The 16,974-nt window shown below is 35.1% G+C and overlaps 1 protein-coding gene across 7 annotated transcripts in view; it reads right to left on the bottom strand.

The window, feature by feature from the left end:
* ATP11A (ATPase phospholipid transporting 11A) overlaps nucleotides 1–16,974 on the bottom strand; it is a 118,160-nt gene that overhangs the window by 14,303 nt on the left and 86,883 nt on the right. For 4 of the 7 annotated variants that reach the window (XM_030943217.1, XM_030943196.1, XM_030943206.1 and 1 more), the window contains exons 16-26: nucleotides 16,045–16,118; nucleotides 15,702–15,805; nucleotides 13,858–14,039; nucleotides 13,138–13,389; nucleotides 11,100–11,274; nucleotides 9,771–9,873; nucleotides 9,369–9,514; nucleotides 8,350–8,409; nucleotides 6,633–6,760; nucleotides 4,777–4,912; nucleotides 4,192–4,215 (exon numbers count right to left, since the gene is read on the bottom strand). In XM_030943217.1, the coding sequence (XP_030799077.1) occupies nucleotides 4,192–4,215; nucleotides 4,777–4,912; nucleotides 6,633–6,760; nucleotides 8,350–8,409; nucleotides 9,369–9,514; nucleotides 9,771–9,873; nucleotides 11,100–11,274; nucleotides 13,138–13,389; nucleotides 13,858–14,039; nucleotides 15,702–15,805; nucleotides 16,045–16,118 (1,384 nt within the window). The remainder of the gene's footprint in view (nucleotides 1–4,191; nucleotides 4,216–4,776; nucleotides 4,913–6,632; nucleotides 6,761–8,349; nucleotides 8,410–9,368; nucleotides 9,515–9,770; nucleotides 9,874–11,099; nucleotides 11,275–13,137; nucleotides 13,390–13,857; nucleotides 14,040–15,701; nucleotides 15,806–16,044; nucleotides 16,119–16,974) is intronic. The other 3 variants (XR_004060514.1, XM_030943225.1, XM_030943188.1) reach the window with 1 other exon arrangement.

The raw sequence follows: 16,974 nt of genomic DNA, 5'->3' as shown, positions 1-16,974 counted from the left end.
CATGGACAAAAAGGCAAATTGGGAGCATTCAAGAGATGAAAATATGGGCAGGCATCAAATAGCATAAAAGCAGAAGAACAAATCACATATAAAACTCAGCTCTAACTACGATTACTGAGGGGGACAGAAAAGATATTTACAGATATCCTTGCTTCAAAGGAAGAATGCAAGTCTGCTGATGGAGTGGTAAGACAACCTAGTGGAAAGTTTCAAAGAAAATGCTGAATTACTCAATACTCTGGATAATAGTCTTCACTAACAAACCTCATCCTTGCATTTAGCAGCAAAGCTTGGGCAGAAAAGGAGCAGGCAACAGTGTGGGACCAACAGGTTGACTTGTTTTTAAGAAGGAAAAGCAGTGGATGAAATGTATTTTGAATTTAACAAGGCATTTGACTTGGACAATAACGAAACAGGGGTTGGCTAAATGGACTACTACTACAGTTTAAAACTGGTTGAACCACTGGACTCAAAAGTCCTCGATGGATGGTTGGCTTCTGGTAATCAGTCAACCATGCTAGGAACAGCAACTAGGCTGGAAATCATGGAATATCGCTGTCAGTAGCTGGATGGTGACAGAATATCATGAGCAAACTACCAGGTGGCATAGAGAACAGCTGAAATAAGGAATGACAGAGTTTCAATCCAGAGGGACCTGCGCTGATTTGAGAAGCAGGCTAACAGATATCTTACGGAATTAAATAAGGAGAAGTGCAAAGATTTACACCTATGATGGAGTAGTGACTGGCTGTGCAATGGCCCTGCTTAAAAGGAAGTTGCAGTGGGGTTATGTGGACTGAATACAAGCCTATACTGTGCTCTCTCTATAAATAAGGTAAACTGCACAGCAACTGGAAGGAACATGGCCACTGATGAAAGGTTGTTATTCCCATCTACTCAGCTACACTGAGGTTTAACCTGGAATACTGCTGGGCTTTGGGCCCCTCAGTTCATGAGTGAGGTGAAAAAAAAAGGAAATGATCCGTGGCAGGCAACCAAGGTGTTTAGCAGCCTATAGCTCTTCTGCAAAGAGGGGTGGAGGAGCTTAGTTTGGTGAAGGAAAGGTTGAGAAACAATCTAGCAGCTGCCCACAAATGTCTGAAGAACTACAAAGATGAAGAACTGGAACAAATCCTTCTTCAACAACAACAAATATTTTGCTGAGGTATTGTGAGAAATTTTTCCACCATGAAGACCGAAGAACATTGGAATAGGCTGCCCTGGAAGGTTATGGAATCTGCATCTTCAGAGATACTGAAAACCTGAAAAAGACTAGACAAAGCCTTCAGCAAATTGATTTTAATTAGCCCTGCACAGAGCAGTGAGTTGAACTGGATTATGTCCAATCTACACTTTTCTGTATGAGCTCACTCAATATTACATGATGTGGTATCCATGCGGGAAGATGATCACACAAATATGCTCTGTGTGAAAAATTTTGAATGAAGACCACAGCTAGCCACAGGACATAAATCAGTAGAAAGCTAGGCTAAGATAATGCAATCAACTGGGAATGGAAAAAAAATAAACAAATGACTGGCCAAAAGATTCATTATTTTCACTAATCACTTCACTATTTTAAAACTACTTACTGTGTGACCGAGTCTATTGAACGCTAGATAAAATTTAGAAAACCTTCATCATTTGGATCTTTTACTTTGATATGTAATAGGCTCATGCCACCATTATATTTTCTGTGACCTAAAAATGCCTGTGCAGTTAACACCAGACAGGAATCTGATCAGCAACTTCCAATCGTGCCATTTACCAACTTTCTTCTTGCAGATTCTCTTGTCATATGCAGCATCTCTCAGAGAACCTAGTGTCAGTCTAAATTTCTGCATGCTGAACAGATTTGTCCATACTTGCAATTAAAGTTGCTAGATTAAATAAAGCATGTGAAACAACCTTCCCCTGTCTGTTTGTTAGGCTAGATAGAAAGCATTGCTCTGCAACCAAATCCCTTATCCACCCATCTTATTGACTCAGAAAGTGAGGTCCCAGCACAAGGACAAGATCCATAAAGCTGCTACTTTGGCACAGAGAAAGGTAAGCAAAGCAATATGGGATGGGAATACAAAAATTCACTCTGTTAACCACTGAATGTCTCAAGACACTACTCATGCCTTCAGGCAATGAATCATTCTGTAAGTCTGTTTTTATTAACATCTAGTTTATTAACAAGTATTTTTCCATGTTCTGCTCCCAGCCTATCCAAGACTTCCCTTCCTCCTACTGTGACTTTATTTGTTGATCTTCCATGTTCCAGTTCAGCATTCTGCTCACCTATCTTCCTTCCTGTTGTTTTGTATCTCTCATTCAGTTATTCCTTTTAACTTAGTCTGTCTCAACCCAGCTTAATTGCATTTAATGTACTCTGTATCAAATGTGCAAATAAAGAAAATCACCCACAAAATACATTTTATTATATGGGTAAACTAAGATGACATTTGCAATCTGGAATGACTTCTACAGTGCCTCCCTTTCTTCTTACCTTTCTTCTGTAGCTGGTTTCTAACTGTATGTTTTTGCAACACCAACCATGACGTCCTATCCATAGTGGAACACCATACACACAAAGCAGTATCACAAATTAATAACAATTTATAGGAGATAAATCTTTGGCATCTTAGTTTTGCTTACCAAAAAATAACCAAGGGAGGCATTTATGAAGTAGATTTCAGTGATTAGAAGTACATTTTTCCATTATCCTAGTAATATCACACTACAGGAAGCAAATAGTTTCAAACTAATTTCTAAATACTGAGAAACATTTTGGGGGGAATTGTGTTTGGAAGCAAGCTTAATGGTACATTCATTTTAGTCTGACAGGCATCATTGTATGGGAAAGATCTTTACTTTGGTAATTTTTTACTAGCATTGTAATAACAGTGATTAGTTCATTTGTGGGGAAAAAAATTCTAAATTTTTGCTTCAGTACCCATTTTAACAATCTGGAACCTGACTTGTATCACTACATATCACTTAAGGCATTAGTATTACTGTCAGCTCTTTTATGTTCTTCACTGCTTTCCACCTTTCCCCTGTTTAATAATAACATCTTGTTGCAGTAGCAAACCTTTCAAACCTTCAAATTCTTCACTGACTTTTTCCAGATGTAGCATAATTTAAAAACTGGGAAATAACTATCAACACCTATTAGCATTCATTTGTGCACGAATTCATGTAAGTGTCTCTGACTATTCCTGAACACTTGAAATTTTCAAGCCTTTAAACCTAAAATTGCAGTTCAATATCTCTCAAGTTTTATACATAAACACAGGCATGCATCCTCAAAACAATGACAAATTTTCTATCACAGACATTCAAGACTCGGAATGTCCCCTAAAGCAACACATTATCTTCAAGTGTTAACACGGGTATCTAGTTGTAGACTTCAACATCTGAAATTTGAGAATTAGGCATTAATCTGGCTTTAGAGCCTTAGAATTAGATTGAATGTGTGCAATGGAAGACAACTAGAATTTCAGAAAGGAACTGAGTCAGAATACTTGCAATACAAACTGTTTACAAAATTGGTACAGGTATGGCAACTCTAATTTTCAGCACCATAAGTATATGGTGATGAAGAATTTTGAACATCTAATAGAGAGCATAATAGTACCAAAAAAGCTATAGTGCAGTGTGTAGTTCTGTCTAGTGGAAGTTCACTGTGTCCTTAGGAAAAATGCTTTTTAACAAGTGTTCTCTCTCACACTAGAAGTTCATTTCCCTGACAGATGTCACAAAGGTGGTTTTTAATGGAATGTGAACACTCCATTTCTAGCAAACGTGCGTGTTGCACACAGGCAACAAAATTGTGTTGAGTTTATTTTCTCTCTCACTTTGAGACATTTTCTAAAGCCATTAAAGCATATTATAGCATAAACTGTAAAAAATTTCTATAGTAGAGAGCCAGCAACAAAATACAGGTTACAGAAAAGCATACAACAACGGAATAACAAAATGCAAGCAAACAAAAAGCTTTTTTAAAGTTCATGGTTCTTTACCACACCTCATATACCTCAATACACTTTGTATGAAGTTCCTTTTATTTTAAGTACTTATAGAGTAGCTATAAAGAACATTTCTAGCTGTAGGCTTAAATGATATTTTACTGCTCTTTAACAGTTTAATTTAAGAACAGTGAAAGATGAAATGGATATCATGACAAATCCACAACAGTCTTACCATGTGAGTGCTGGTTGTCATTAGCTGAGGATAGGAAGAGAAGCAAGTAGCAAAAAGAAAAAAGCACACAAATAAAATAGACCAAAATATCAATGGATAAAATAAATAAAATGCAAAAGTTCATAAAATTTGCATTCATGTGACTGCAAAGCAAGTAGAGATAGATTATTTTAAGCTGCTATATGTCAAAATAATTAAACTATTAAAAAGCTTGTTACATTTAAGATCTTTTATGATCATTCATAACTACTCTACTAAAAGTCTTTTGATATGTTAAACAGATTATCATCAGATGCATGTTAAGTATGAAACGGAAAAATTACTGTATAAATTCAGAAGTAATACGTGGAATTTATGTTATATATTCCTTCTAATTAGTATCCAATCCTATGTCTCTGCTTACTAATACACAGTATGTTTTATTGCATAGTTCAGATTTTACTGAACAGATAACCCATATATCCCACAGTAACTCACAAAAAAGTTATCATCTTTCATGAAATATTGAAGAAAACAATTAAAACTATGTTCATTTTGCAAATGGCATTAAAAAATTACCATTGACACATGAAATCCAACACTAACCTGTCCATTGCTGGTCACAACTGTGTTGTCTAACAAAAAATAGGCACCAAAGAAAAATACCACAGCGTCAAACACTCCTAGGAATGTCCAATAAATAAATGCACGCCAGCGCAGCAAAGCATTCTTGGCAACATCTCTGTGTGAAACAAGAAACATATTCATTATCAGCAGGTTTGAAAATCCCAGATAAATGAGATAATTGATATTGTTTCTTGAAAACCACAACATTTCCACATTACAACTGTCTACCACTTCAAATCTAACTCCTTCCTCAAAATGTCCTCTTAGTTTATTTAATTCATACTAAACCTTTTTTACTGCTCACTGTAATTCTGCTTATTTCAACAATGGCAAACTCCCTGTGCTGTACCCATTTACTTTTCAATCTTTTTAGAGAAGGTCTCTTTTCCAGTGCTTGCTGTGTATGTCATGATCCACTGCAGATATTAAATAGAAACACTAGAGGTCTCTGGAGACTTTGCTTTATTTCCCCTAGGATACTTTTATACGGATGATTGCAACAAAATAAAAAATTAATTTTATGTGGAATGTGAAACAAGGGTTTGCAGTTGACTCCAAGCTTCAGATCAAATAGAGTTTCTTGAATGTTTTTCCACAAAAACATAGAAGGATTTTTCAACAACAGAACTCTTCACTAGCACGCATTTTCTTACTACAAAAAATTTTAAATGTTACAACTCGAATTCTTCTCCACAGAATGGGTAGGTATCAACTTGGCATATAGTACAGAACACATCAGAGTAAATCAGGACACAGTTAAATGAAAACCCTGAGTTACAGAAACATTTACTACCAACCAGTGCTTCCACCATATGAACTTTATAAAGACTGTCTGATGACCTTATAAAGTAATTTCTCCCCAGAGATTAACAATACAGACTGCAAACCCATATGTGGTCAACAATAGCCTCACCTGGCCCAGAAGAACCACTATTGCCCAAAGTAACTTAGCAATAGGCTCTCTTAGGTATCCAAACCCAGAGTTTCTCACAAATAAGCTCTGCTAGCTTTCATAAACCAAAAAAAGGCTTCTGAGCTACCATTTCTAAATTAAAAACATTCAAAACATCAAAGAGAAAATAAAAACATTACTGTTGAAGCTCAACAGTAATTTCTTGTATTCCTCTTCAATTTCATTGTTAAAAACATATCACTACATTGATTAACATTTGGGCAGCTAATATTGTTTCTTTCAAAGAATGTTTTTTCTTTGATTATCTACTGTTACCCCTCCCTGAAATATACTGGCTTTGCAGCTACAAGGATCTAAACTGGACACTGTTCTGTTCCTAATTTAGATGGCCAAATGCAGTTAATTGGTAAGAACTGTATTTCAAGTGGCTAAAAACCTAAACAAGTCAATCCCAATGCCCGGAAGTGCGTCAAGAATGCAGAGGGTAATGCTGGACACCCGCACAGAATACATACTCTGATACACTCTAACAATCTTTCAGAATAAAACATGTAAACTAGAAAAAACCAGCATGTTTTCTTTTTTAAAAATACCTCTGTTCTGCATGTTTCCTCCCCATGGTTGGAGGAAATAAAGAGTTCTAAAATAAATCTCCTAACTTGATTTTGTTAAAGAGTGATTTCTGTTTTGCTCTCACTCCCTTTGTAGCAAATGCGTGGTGTGGTTTGCAAATGTGCATATAAAACTACATGTTTATCTACTGTACTTTGTAGGCCATGCATGTGGTCTTCAACCCTTCTGTTGCAGTGTATCTGATGTTGATGTATCCTCGTGGTACAGAAATCCTGAGGACTTCCACTGTAACAGACACAGATCCCACAACTGAACAGTCAAACCTTGGGGTACAGTGTTTTAATTTTACCTGTACAAGGAAGGCTCTCTCTTGAGTGTCTCTGGACTGACATGTTGTTCCATTAGACTGTACAAGAGGATAGGAAGGGAGGTGAAGCTGATATTGTACAGTGTTAGATACGCAGTATCATATAAAGTCTGTAGATGGAAAAGAATTAAATCAACTACTTTTAATTTAAAATTATATCTTACTTTAAAATTAAATCCTCTGCATGAGACTTGATTTAAAATGAATACATGAACTTCTGCAGGCAACCAAAGTTATATTCCTTCAGAATGGAGGCAAATACCCCTGAACAGCTGCTAACTGATATTGGACACAACTCTCCACTTGTATTGCATTTACCTGGAGGAAAAAAATCAGCAGAAAAATCCATTTCATGGACCAGTCTGGTCCATCTACTGGCCCCTCCTATTGTATCAGCTGTAATATCAATGCCAATGTACCCAAACTGAAGAGCACATTCCTTTAGAGGCAGAAATTCTTCTCTGACACAACATCCATGTATCTCACTTCCCTTTTATCTCCTCAATGTCTATAAAACATGGAGATATTCAGAGAAGAAAGAAGCAAGAGCACTCCAGAGGTTTTTCAGCTGTGTATGACTGCAATGAGCTTCCCAAACATCCCAAAGATGAAATATCCCAATGTGTCTTTGATTCTTCTTCTCACTTAGATGCTTTTTCACATATGTATCATCAGCGTACCCTCAAACCTACCATGTCACCCCACAAAGGGAGCTGTTTATTTCTCAAAACCTATTTGGTAATTATTTATTCTGGAAAAATTGCTATCAAAACCCCCTTTATGATTCAAAATTATATTTATCACTTAAAAGGATAAAAATTAAGCTAAATTTTCATAACACATGCTTTCATATCCAAGTCGTAATAATCTTTTATAATAACCTACAAAGTTTTCAGTGGTCGTTTGAAATGGAAATCAAAACAGAAGAAATAGTTTTGTCATTTTAACTCCTCCTGGGGTTTTTTCTTTCAACGAATTCAAAGCAATAGTACTATTTTCTCCCAATTAAATCCAACTCTCACTGAATTTATTATGGAAAATACAAACTCTTTTTGACTAAATTCAGTCATTCATTCCTTTGTTTTTTGCTCCCTCATTCAGAAGAAGGAAGAGGTAGATCTTTTCTACACAAATTAGATGAGAGCAAGGGAGAAAGAAACAAAAATTTAGGAAGGCAAATACTGGATCATCTCCTGAATGATGGCACCTTCTGGTGAGCAACAGTTCACTTTTCCTCTATTTTTCAGTTTTTATATTTTCTTTTCAACTAATTGAATGTTGCTACTCATCTGAAATTCATAATGCATAGCTGTTCATGCTAGAGAAGACTAGTTTATTGTCTCATTTTCATTCTGGATTCTAAAAATGAACAACCGATTCAATTACTCATCTTTCAGGGTTTCCTGTATTCACATCCAGTAGGCTTAAATCTAACTAATTGTACATTTCCCAAAGACATTTCACTTTGCACTGCCATTTCCAAATGTTGTATTTCTGTATTCCTTGACTTTAACATTGCTTTTATGATAATTCATAAAACTGACTTCTGTAACTTAAATGCAATTGCCACTGAATACCATAAGAACCAAAAGTAATGTTGTTCTTTGTAAAGTAACACTAAATTCTCAGGAAGATCCTTCTATTTGTTACAAAAAAAGCAAAAGAGATAATTTACATTGATGGAAAAAGATCAACTAACCTGTTGTGAAAACCCACAGAAGAACTGATATAAAAACTGAGGAAAAATGAAGCAGACATTCTGAAAAACAAAGTGACTGTTGTCAAGTGAAATGCAAGCACCAATTTATATACAATGCTATAGATTTGTATATCATAGTTTTATAGTGCTAACAATAGCAGGAACAGTAGACAAAACTACATATGTTAAATCCCAACAGTCACATCTTGCAGTACTACTATTAGAAAAAAACCCACTTAGAATATTTTCAAGACAATCCTACAGGGCTACAGTTTGAAAATTGAAGGGCAGTGAAATTTGGGATCCAGGAATACAGTTCAGTTAAAGCAAAGCAAAAAAGGGACAATCCGCAGGAGGAGATAAACCATAATACGCAAGCATGGATGCTCATGGATCAGCATGGTTACCAGCAAAGCAACTGTAAGATGTTTCTAGCTGTAACCTCAAATGCCATCTTCTCCCAATTATACCTACAGTCAAATACTAGAACTCTGAATTATCTTGTGACAGTTCCTTTCTATAATCTTTCATTGCTTACCAAAAGAACTTGGATTGGATACCAACATTTTGAAATAACAAAACTGTCTAAATAGGGGGATGCTCACTATGAACTTTCTCCACCTACACTATCCTAATGAATTCAGCATAACTTAATCTGCAGTGATGTCTAAGTTCTCAAATACTATTTCGAATGTGCTTTAAAAGTTCACTATAGAGACAACCTGGAAGGTACTGGAAATAAGCAGAGCAGCCTGAGATGGAACTTGCAGGATATGAAAAAGTAAGTTAAGAATTTTGGTTTTAAATGTAACATTGATACAGAATCTATCTACATAAAAGCTATTTCACTTCATGTTCAGAAAAAAACCAATAATCCCACTTCAGCACTGCATCTGGTATTCAAGACAATCTCTTTATGGAATTGCTGCTGGTTCGTACCATTAGCTGGAAAAACTATATAGTCAGATATTACCATTTAAGTTTTTGAGGTTTCTGTAATTGAATAAGCATTCTCCTACCTTATAAAAGAAGTATTGCACAAGTTCAGATATCCTAATGTAATAAAAATGCCCATGAACAAGCAACATTTTTTTCAAATGTTTAAATTTAGGTATTGCATAGTCACTGTTTCTTGCTGCTTGACGACCTTCTTTGCCAATGACTCCTTTAAAAAACAAAAAAGAGGTGAAGATATTTAATAACTAAAGAACTATTAAAAAGATACAATTAATTGCAAAATTATATAATAATGCTGTGGTACTGATGTAATGGGAGATCATGACTATATCTCATACAATTCCTAGGATAAATGCACTAAAAGTTGTCTATAACACATATAAGCTGATTCTTTGAGATTGTCTATTTTTAGGAAATATATGAGTTTTGTCATTTCACTTGAAATAATATACTAGCAGGCTTACCTATACCAACATGTGCTTCTAGAATCATACTGACATCATTGGCTCCATCACCAATTGCTAATGTGATAGGACGTTCTTTTGATAACTTAATCAACTTTACAATCTGGAAAAAAAGTAGTGTTAGAAATTCTCCTCTGTAACGGTTCGCTTATTTTGCATAAGTATAACATTAAAAAAAATTTACCAAGACAGTTTTATAAGAAATTCTGTGAAGGAACACAAAAGCAGCATTACTCAATGCAACAGCTATGCATAAAGATCACAGTTTCTTCATATTACAAAGTATTTGTTCCAAACATTTTTAAATACTTCCAAACTACTTTGAGAGAGATGGGACAGAACAATGGAAGAGCCAAATAATGGAAGATCTTGTTGAGATTGCTTAATGTTGTGTCAATGCATCAATAAATTAAGAGGGTTCCAGAGACAGAGTGCATCATTTCAAACAAATCCTGAAATGAAAGACTAAAACCTTCTTCTGTGTTGAACTTTTTCCCTACATTTAAGAAAATATATTGGACTCTATATACATATAAAAACTATTGACATAAAAATTATCCAAAAATCTGACTCCAAATCTCTTCATTACAAGTTATCACCTCTGTAAATTTGGTACCAAGTAAGATGTAACTAAAAACTTCTACAAACCTCCAGACAGTTATAGTGCTGGCTAAATACATCTGTTAATGTGAATAAGGTTACATATGCTGTACCTGCACACTGAGAAAAAGATATGACAAACTGAAAGAAAAAAGGAATGCATATTCCAGTACTTCTTTCCTTTAAAAGTTCTCCAGCTATCTTGAGAGGTTTCAGTAATGGAAGGATATATTTTTACTTGATACAAACAAAAAATGCAATAGTCAGGTATACTTAAACATGGTAATGCACACACTTGTTGTCTGGATTCTTCCTGGCTTTCCACTTAGGTTAAAAACAGAGAAAAAATATCACTCTGCAGTAATAAATAACACCAGTTCTTATAGTGTCAAAAGAGTAGACCATACAAAGATTGTTAGGCTAAAAAGAGAGCAGTTAGTTCATTTATTAAATATGTTCATATTAGCATATACCAACCATAAATTTGAATAATATGTAGCTAAATCAAATTCAGATGCACAGCTGGGTGCTGTTTTAGCAATACCATTATCTAAATTGCTTGCCAGCAGAAATTCCTCTCTCAATTTTTTTTTTTATATTTTTCTCTTTTAGAAGATACAAAAATGAATGGTAGCATCTTAAGTTATCATACTAAGTCATACAGTGTATTAGCCTTCAAAATTTACACATGTGCATCGCTAACAAGCAATTATGAAACTAAACACAAACCTGTGCTTTTTGCAGAGGTGCCATTCGACAGCATAACACTGCAGTGCAGTTCCTGCAAATATTAAGAAAGATCTCTCTGTAGTTACCAGAGCTCCCATCGTGTCTTGGTTTCATTATTAATGATAATGCTGCTCCATCAATAATTAAACCATAATCTTGAGTATCAGCTGAAAGTCTGTTCGGGGATAAAATATAAACTAAGTGTCACTATAAAATTCTCAGACACATTTAAAATCTGGCAATAAGAATTATGTGAAAATCAATTAATGAAAAAATAATGAGTATAGAATACTGCAAAGTTAATACATTTCTAAAAGAAATTCCTTGTGTAAGACTGATATTTACAACATCTTAAAATTCTGGATTATGTTGAAAATACTCAGTGCTTCACTAGTTTGAATGCATAAATCTGACACCTCAGCGACTTGACCAGTGAGTATAAGTGTACAATAAATGACTTTTCAGTTTGGTTTGAAAAGGTTCCAAGAACTGCAGTGAGGTAAACCAAGCTGCAGGAGTAAAGTTAATTTTGCAGCACACTCCATAAGGCAGAGGAAAAATAAGTTGAAGGGAAAGGCCTTTGGTACTCTGATGAGGAAATATTTTTTTACAGAAGTAAATTGTGCCTTGAAGGAAATGCCTAAAAGAAACCTGTTGGCCCTCATGGATAAAGCCACTATCTATATCTAGAGTATATTTTGCCTTTAGAGTAGTGGCTAAGTCAAATACAGGTTTACTTTTATTTGTAATACTAAAATAATTGTTCATGTTTCCTATAATATTACAATACATTCTTACCCATAAAAATCTATTAGCAGTATTCCTGTAGCAATTTGAGCATTGCTAGAAGAGTAACCAGAGTCACAGGAAGTAGTTTATTCACTACTTCATCATACACTGAACAATGGGGAAGATAAGATGGTCTGGACTGCAAGAACCATTTTCTGCGGCATCCACACAAGTTATTTCAGAGCACCCTTGCATCTGCCTGCAGTACACAGCAGCCTCAGGCTCCGGGTCAACAGTGAATGTTGTATACATGTACGCTGCAGTTTATTTTTACTCTCTTTTCAGTGTTCCAAGGTTATACACTACCGCGCATGGGATTTCAACAACCATGGTTTCACCGACACCAGTCTTTGTGAGAAAAACACATACTTATTATTATGTATTTTAGGCATCTCCTTTTTTTTTACTAGAACAGAAGCTATTTTTGACAAGTAAGATAAAATTCTGTAAACTACACTTAATAACAATTCCCAGATACTTTCACCACTTCGCTACTGTTGGCACAAATAGGGCAATGCCATTGGGGTACAATGATATCAAATAAAAAGGTATCATTATCAATTTCAAGCAATGTACTGAATGTTTAGTGCATCACAGTGAAATATTTTTAGCCTGAATTTGAACATATATAGGTAGAATCCTGCTTTTACTATCTTAGTACTATTCTCTAGCTCTGGAGATAAAGGCAAACAAAAAATCCAAAGAGCTTTAACATGTAGAATTCAGCATTGCACAAAAAGTTAAACAAACATGTTTGATCACACCTTGTAAGACCTGTGGTACTTAAACAAAATGGTACAGATGACATGGACGAAAATTATTTATTTAACTGAATATACAAATGTTCTTGATTAGATCAATGGGGTATAAATTGTAAGGAGAGCTAAGAAAAATTACCTGGTCTAGAGATTTAAGCTGTAAGGCTATGAGTTATAGAAAATCTCTGCTAAAATAGTATCACAAATGCTTGTTAACTCATTGCTAATAGTTTTATGGTGGCAAAATTATTCAGTATCAGTTGTGATTTTTCTTTTAATAGTCAAAGTAGTACCAGAAATGAGATAAAGAACCATGACCGAAACCCTAAATTTATCTAAACAAGCCTATGCTTAATTGCCATACAATAATTCACACATTAGCAACAGAAACTGAAACATACTGCTGTTCTTAAGGTAATTGGTCATAATTTCATTGTTTGCAAAATGCCCAGAAGCCCACTTCTGGTCTGCAAATCCAACTTTTTCCTTACCCTGAGAAGGTATCCCTGGTTAAGCTGCCATTTTGTCTTATGACAGTTTTATTTAGGTCAAAAAGCACATCATGTAAACTCTGCTCCTCAATTTTCTTTGTGGTTAGCTCAAGTATTTGAGTATTTCTTCTGAAGAGTTTGCAAGCGTAGCAAGTAGCTGCAGCAGTCTCCATTTTGTCTCCTGTCAGAACCCAAACTTTAATTCCTGCTTTCTGGAGTGCTTCAATAGTGTCAGCAGCTTTTTCCTGTAGCCTGTAAAGTCAATTGACAGCATACATTGATGGATTGCTTGGAAATGAGAAAGGTGTTTATTCATAAGCAAACAAGTTTCAACAGAAGTTATCAGATCTAAGAATTTTCCCCAAAGTAGGACTCCAAAAATGTTCAGGGGACCAGTGTATGTTTTTTAATGTTTTTAAGACGTAAAAATTCTTCCTTCCTTTCCTCAATATGCATTTTGTAGTCCTTTCCTCTGGAACATTTGCCTATAAGTTATCAATAAATTATTACATGGTTCAAATACACCTATTTTTGTACACTTAACTACTGTTAGTTACTCAACTAGGTTATAAAGTTACCATGTGTAACATTAGTAAAGCTAAGGGTGTGGAATCAATTAAAATAAGGGGTTTCCCAAAAATTCTATAATGCAGAAAAAGAGCCTTCAGTTACTTTGTCATCATCACTGAAGATAAGAAACTAAGAAATAATGAAACTAACCGATCTTCAACAGCTGTAGCACCAAGTAATATAAAATCTGTTTCTATCTTCTCATACACTTCTGCCAATTTCTTATCCCGTTCCTGAAGGGCCAGCCTTGCACTCTGAAGCAGCTTCTGCACATCGCGATATTCTTCTGCTGAGAGCTTCTTATATGCAACACACAACGTTCGCAGTCCCTCCTAAAGAACGCAATCAAAAGAAACAAAATGCATTTTACAAAACTCTTCTTGAACTTCTTGCTGGTGTTTATGCTGGAGGATTTGAAAAAGGAACATCATGAAGTGACTAAGTATAGACTAGTACAGTATAGTATAGACTAGGATATGGTTCAGCTTAATTCTGTTCTGCTCTAGAAGCAGTTACAACCTGATGGACCAACCTCAATCTCCAGAAGGTAAACAGCTCAGTGATCCAACTGGATATATGAGATTACAAGGGAGGGCAAAGTCAAGCTAAAGGTTTCTTTCCCTATGTGTATAATTAGGCAGGATGAGTCAGAATAAATAATAGTAATATAAATAGTAGCTCTGCAGAGTCTGATTTTGATGCTGTGCTGCAGCAGATCCACAGACAGGGGCCAAACATCACGAAGATAACTGAAAGTGAAAATCCAACTGTACCATTTCAATCAAGTGAAAACTATAATTTAGCTGTGGGTGTTGCAGACTGCATCAAACTTCTGGAGTGAGTGATGAATATGAAAGCAAGTATATAGATTGTGTAAGGTGGGGAGAAACCCAGTAAGGTTTTGCCACCTGAGTTATATATTGCTTCTCACAACACCATTTAACGGGCACTTCAGCTTCCTTAACTTTAATTCATCCAGTAAGTCTTTGTATAGTTACTTATTACCAAACCAAGGACAATTATTAAAATATCTCCCTGCCTCTTGAAATTTATAAAAGCAGGTGCCAGATATTTTCTTTGAGAGGCTTCTGTATGTAGGAGCCAGTCCTATTTCCAATTATGCAGGATGAATAAATAGGTGCTGGTCTGGATTTATTTCTTGACAGACACTGAATGGATATTATACGTAAATACTTTTCAATTTCATTAGCCTCTTTTACTTGCAATTATCAGACAGCTGTTCCATAAAATGAAGCTTAGTAAAGCACGTTGAGAGCTTTTTGCTTCAAAACAAAAGCAGGTGACACTGTAGCAGGTTTTTTTTTCACATATCTGTAATAATACTTTGTTTTCAGTTTAAGTACTGGATGCCAGCAAATTATATTCTATGTAAGACTGGCAGTTGTCCTACATTGCAATGAGTTCTGCATATTTTTAGATACAACAAAATTCCATACTTGACCACTCCAAATACTACTTTCAGGTAAAAAAAGTTCTAAATTTCTTTTGAAGATGATCAGCCAGTTAATAGCTGATTTTTAGCAAGCAAAAATGTAAGATATTGATGATCACTTCACTGTCTCAGAGCTTGTAAAGCAATCAAAGGCAGCAAATCACAGTTGCTAAGGCTGGGGGTTGAAACTAGCAATAGTTTTTACAGAGATTTACTGTTTTTCACTTCTCTTCTATCCAGACATTAATTCAAACCACATTTGTGAAATTGCCATACTAACGAGCTAACTGATGACCTCTGGTTTAACATACAGTTGGGCATATCTAATGTATTCATACTGCACCACAACTGACATTTGGAAGATGAGCTAGAGGACAGATGCAAATAAGGGAGTTACACAGACTGCTAGCCACAAAGCCTGAGTGAACCTTGACATAGAATAACCTTCAAATCTGTTAGCAGAAAATGCAGGAGGGTCAGAACACTTAATTTCTTTTGGACACTGATATCATGTGAACAGATCAGTAAAATGGAATCTTACCACTGCATTGCGTTGTACTCGGGATCGTATTTGGTCAATTTTACCTTCTTTAACCCTAGGAAATATGGAGGAATCTGCTCCCTTACAAAACAGAAATATATCACCTAAAAGAGACAGCATATGGAATTCAAAATGACCAAATATACTTTCTTCAAAAAACATCCAAATTAATAAGTCTTCAAAATGTTTTCTTCCAACTTTTTGGCAACATTGTACTCATGCTAGTACCTGGTCCCTTATTTTATAAAGAAGGGCATACAGACTGTGTTTAATGCTTAATTCTGATAAATCTGAAACAAATTCAAGTGACACAAAAAAATCAAACAGAATGTGACAGCCCTACCTGTTGGAGATTTAACAATTACACTCATTCGCCGTCTCACAGAATCAAAACTGAAAACCTCCAATAATTCAAACCTGAAACAGAAACAGAACTATTTTTTACACAACTCTATTTTTTCCGATTCCTAAAGTGGTTATTATAACTTCAAGCATATAAATTAAACATTTCTTCTAACATGGATGATTATGTTGAGTACCATGGAATATGAAACTAGTACAGAATGAAACAGCAGGTTGCAAATAATAAGTAAGGAAAGCCCTCAGCTCCGAGTTACTTGAAACAGAACTTGCCATGTCCCTAAGTATCCTCAGATGTACAGTCACTCTAATTTAAGTAGAAGACTAGAAACTTTGCAGCAGAGCACTGTACTGGTTATGAAGTATGTTTCAATGTATAATACTTAGACATAGCCTTAGAACTTGAAATGCATGCTTACACTCAAGTCTTTATTTTATATTTTTCTAGTTTTTATTATTCCTAATCTCCCAAAAGTGCTCAAATGTTTACAGATAATTTATTCAAGTGAAAAGAAAAATATTTCTTTTTACTGGTTTTATACTTGCCATTATTTCTATTATTTGATTTTATCATGTTCCTTTACTTTTTAAGAGGAAAAATGAACAAGCTCCTGCTGCACTGTTTTGGTTTAATCAGTTTACTTCTATCATTTACTCTCTTATCTATTTCTCCTAACTTAAGAGAGCCTCCCTTTTCCAGAGCAAACAGAAACAATCCAATCATTAATCCCAACTTTTTCAGGATTCATCTCTGTCCAAATCTGCATGTTTAATTAAATCCCTCAGTCCTAAGTCCTTTTAACACCCTAGGACTCAGACCTGTGCAAAGCTACATCAGGCCTATGTCTACAAACTGTGATGCATTTGGGAGAAAATTCTCAATGATTACAGTGATTTCTTCTGAGTCACCAAA

This window comes from Camarhynchus parvulus, chromosome 1 (assembly GCF_901933205.1).
Source record: "Camarhynchus parvulus chromosome 1, STF_HiC, whole genome shotgun sequence".
NCBI classification, from domain to species: domain Eukaryota; kingdom Metazoa; phylum Chordata; class Aves; order Passeriformes; family Thraupidae; genus Camarhynchus; species Camarhynchus parvulus.
This window is presented reverse-complemented; position numbering and strand designations above follow the sequence as displayed.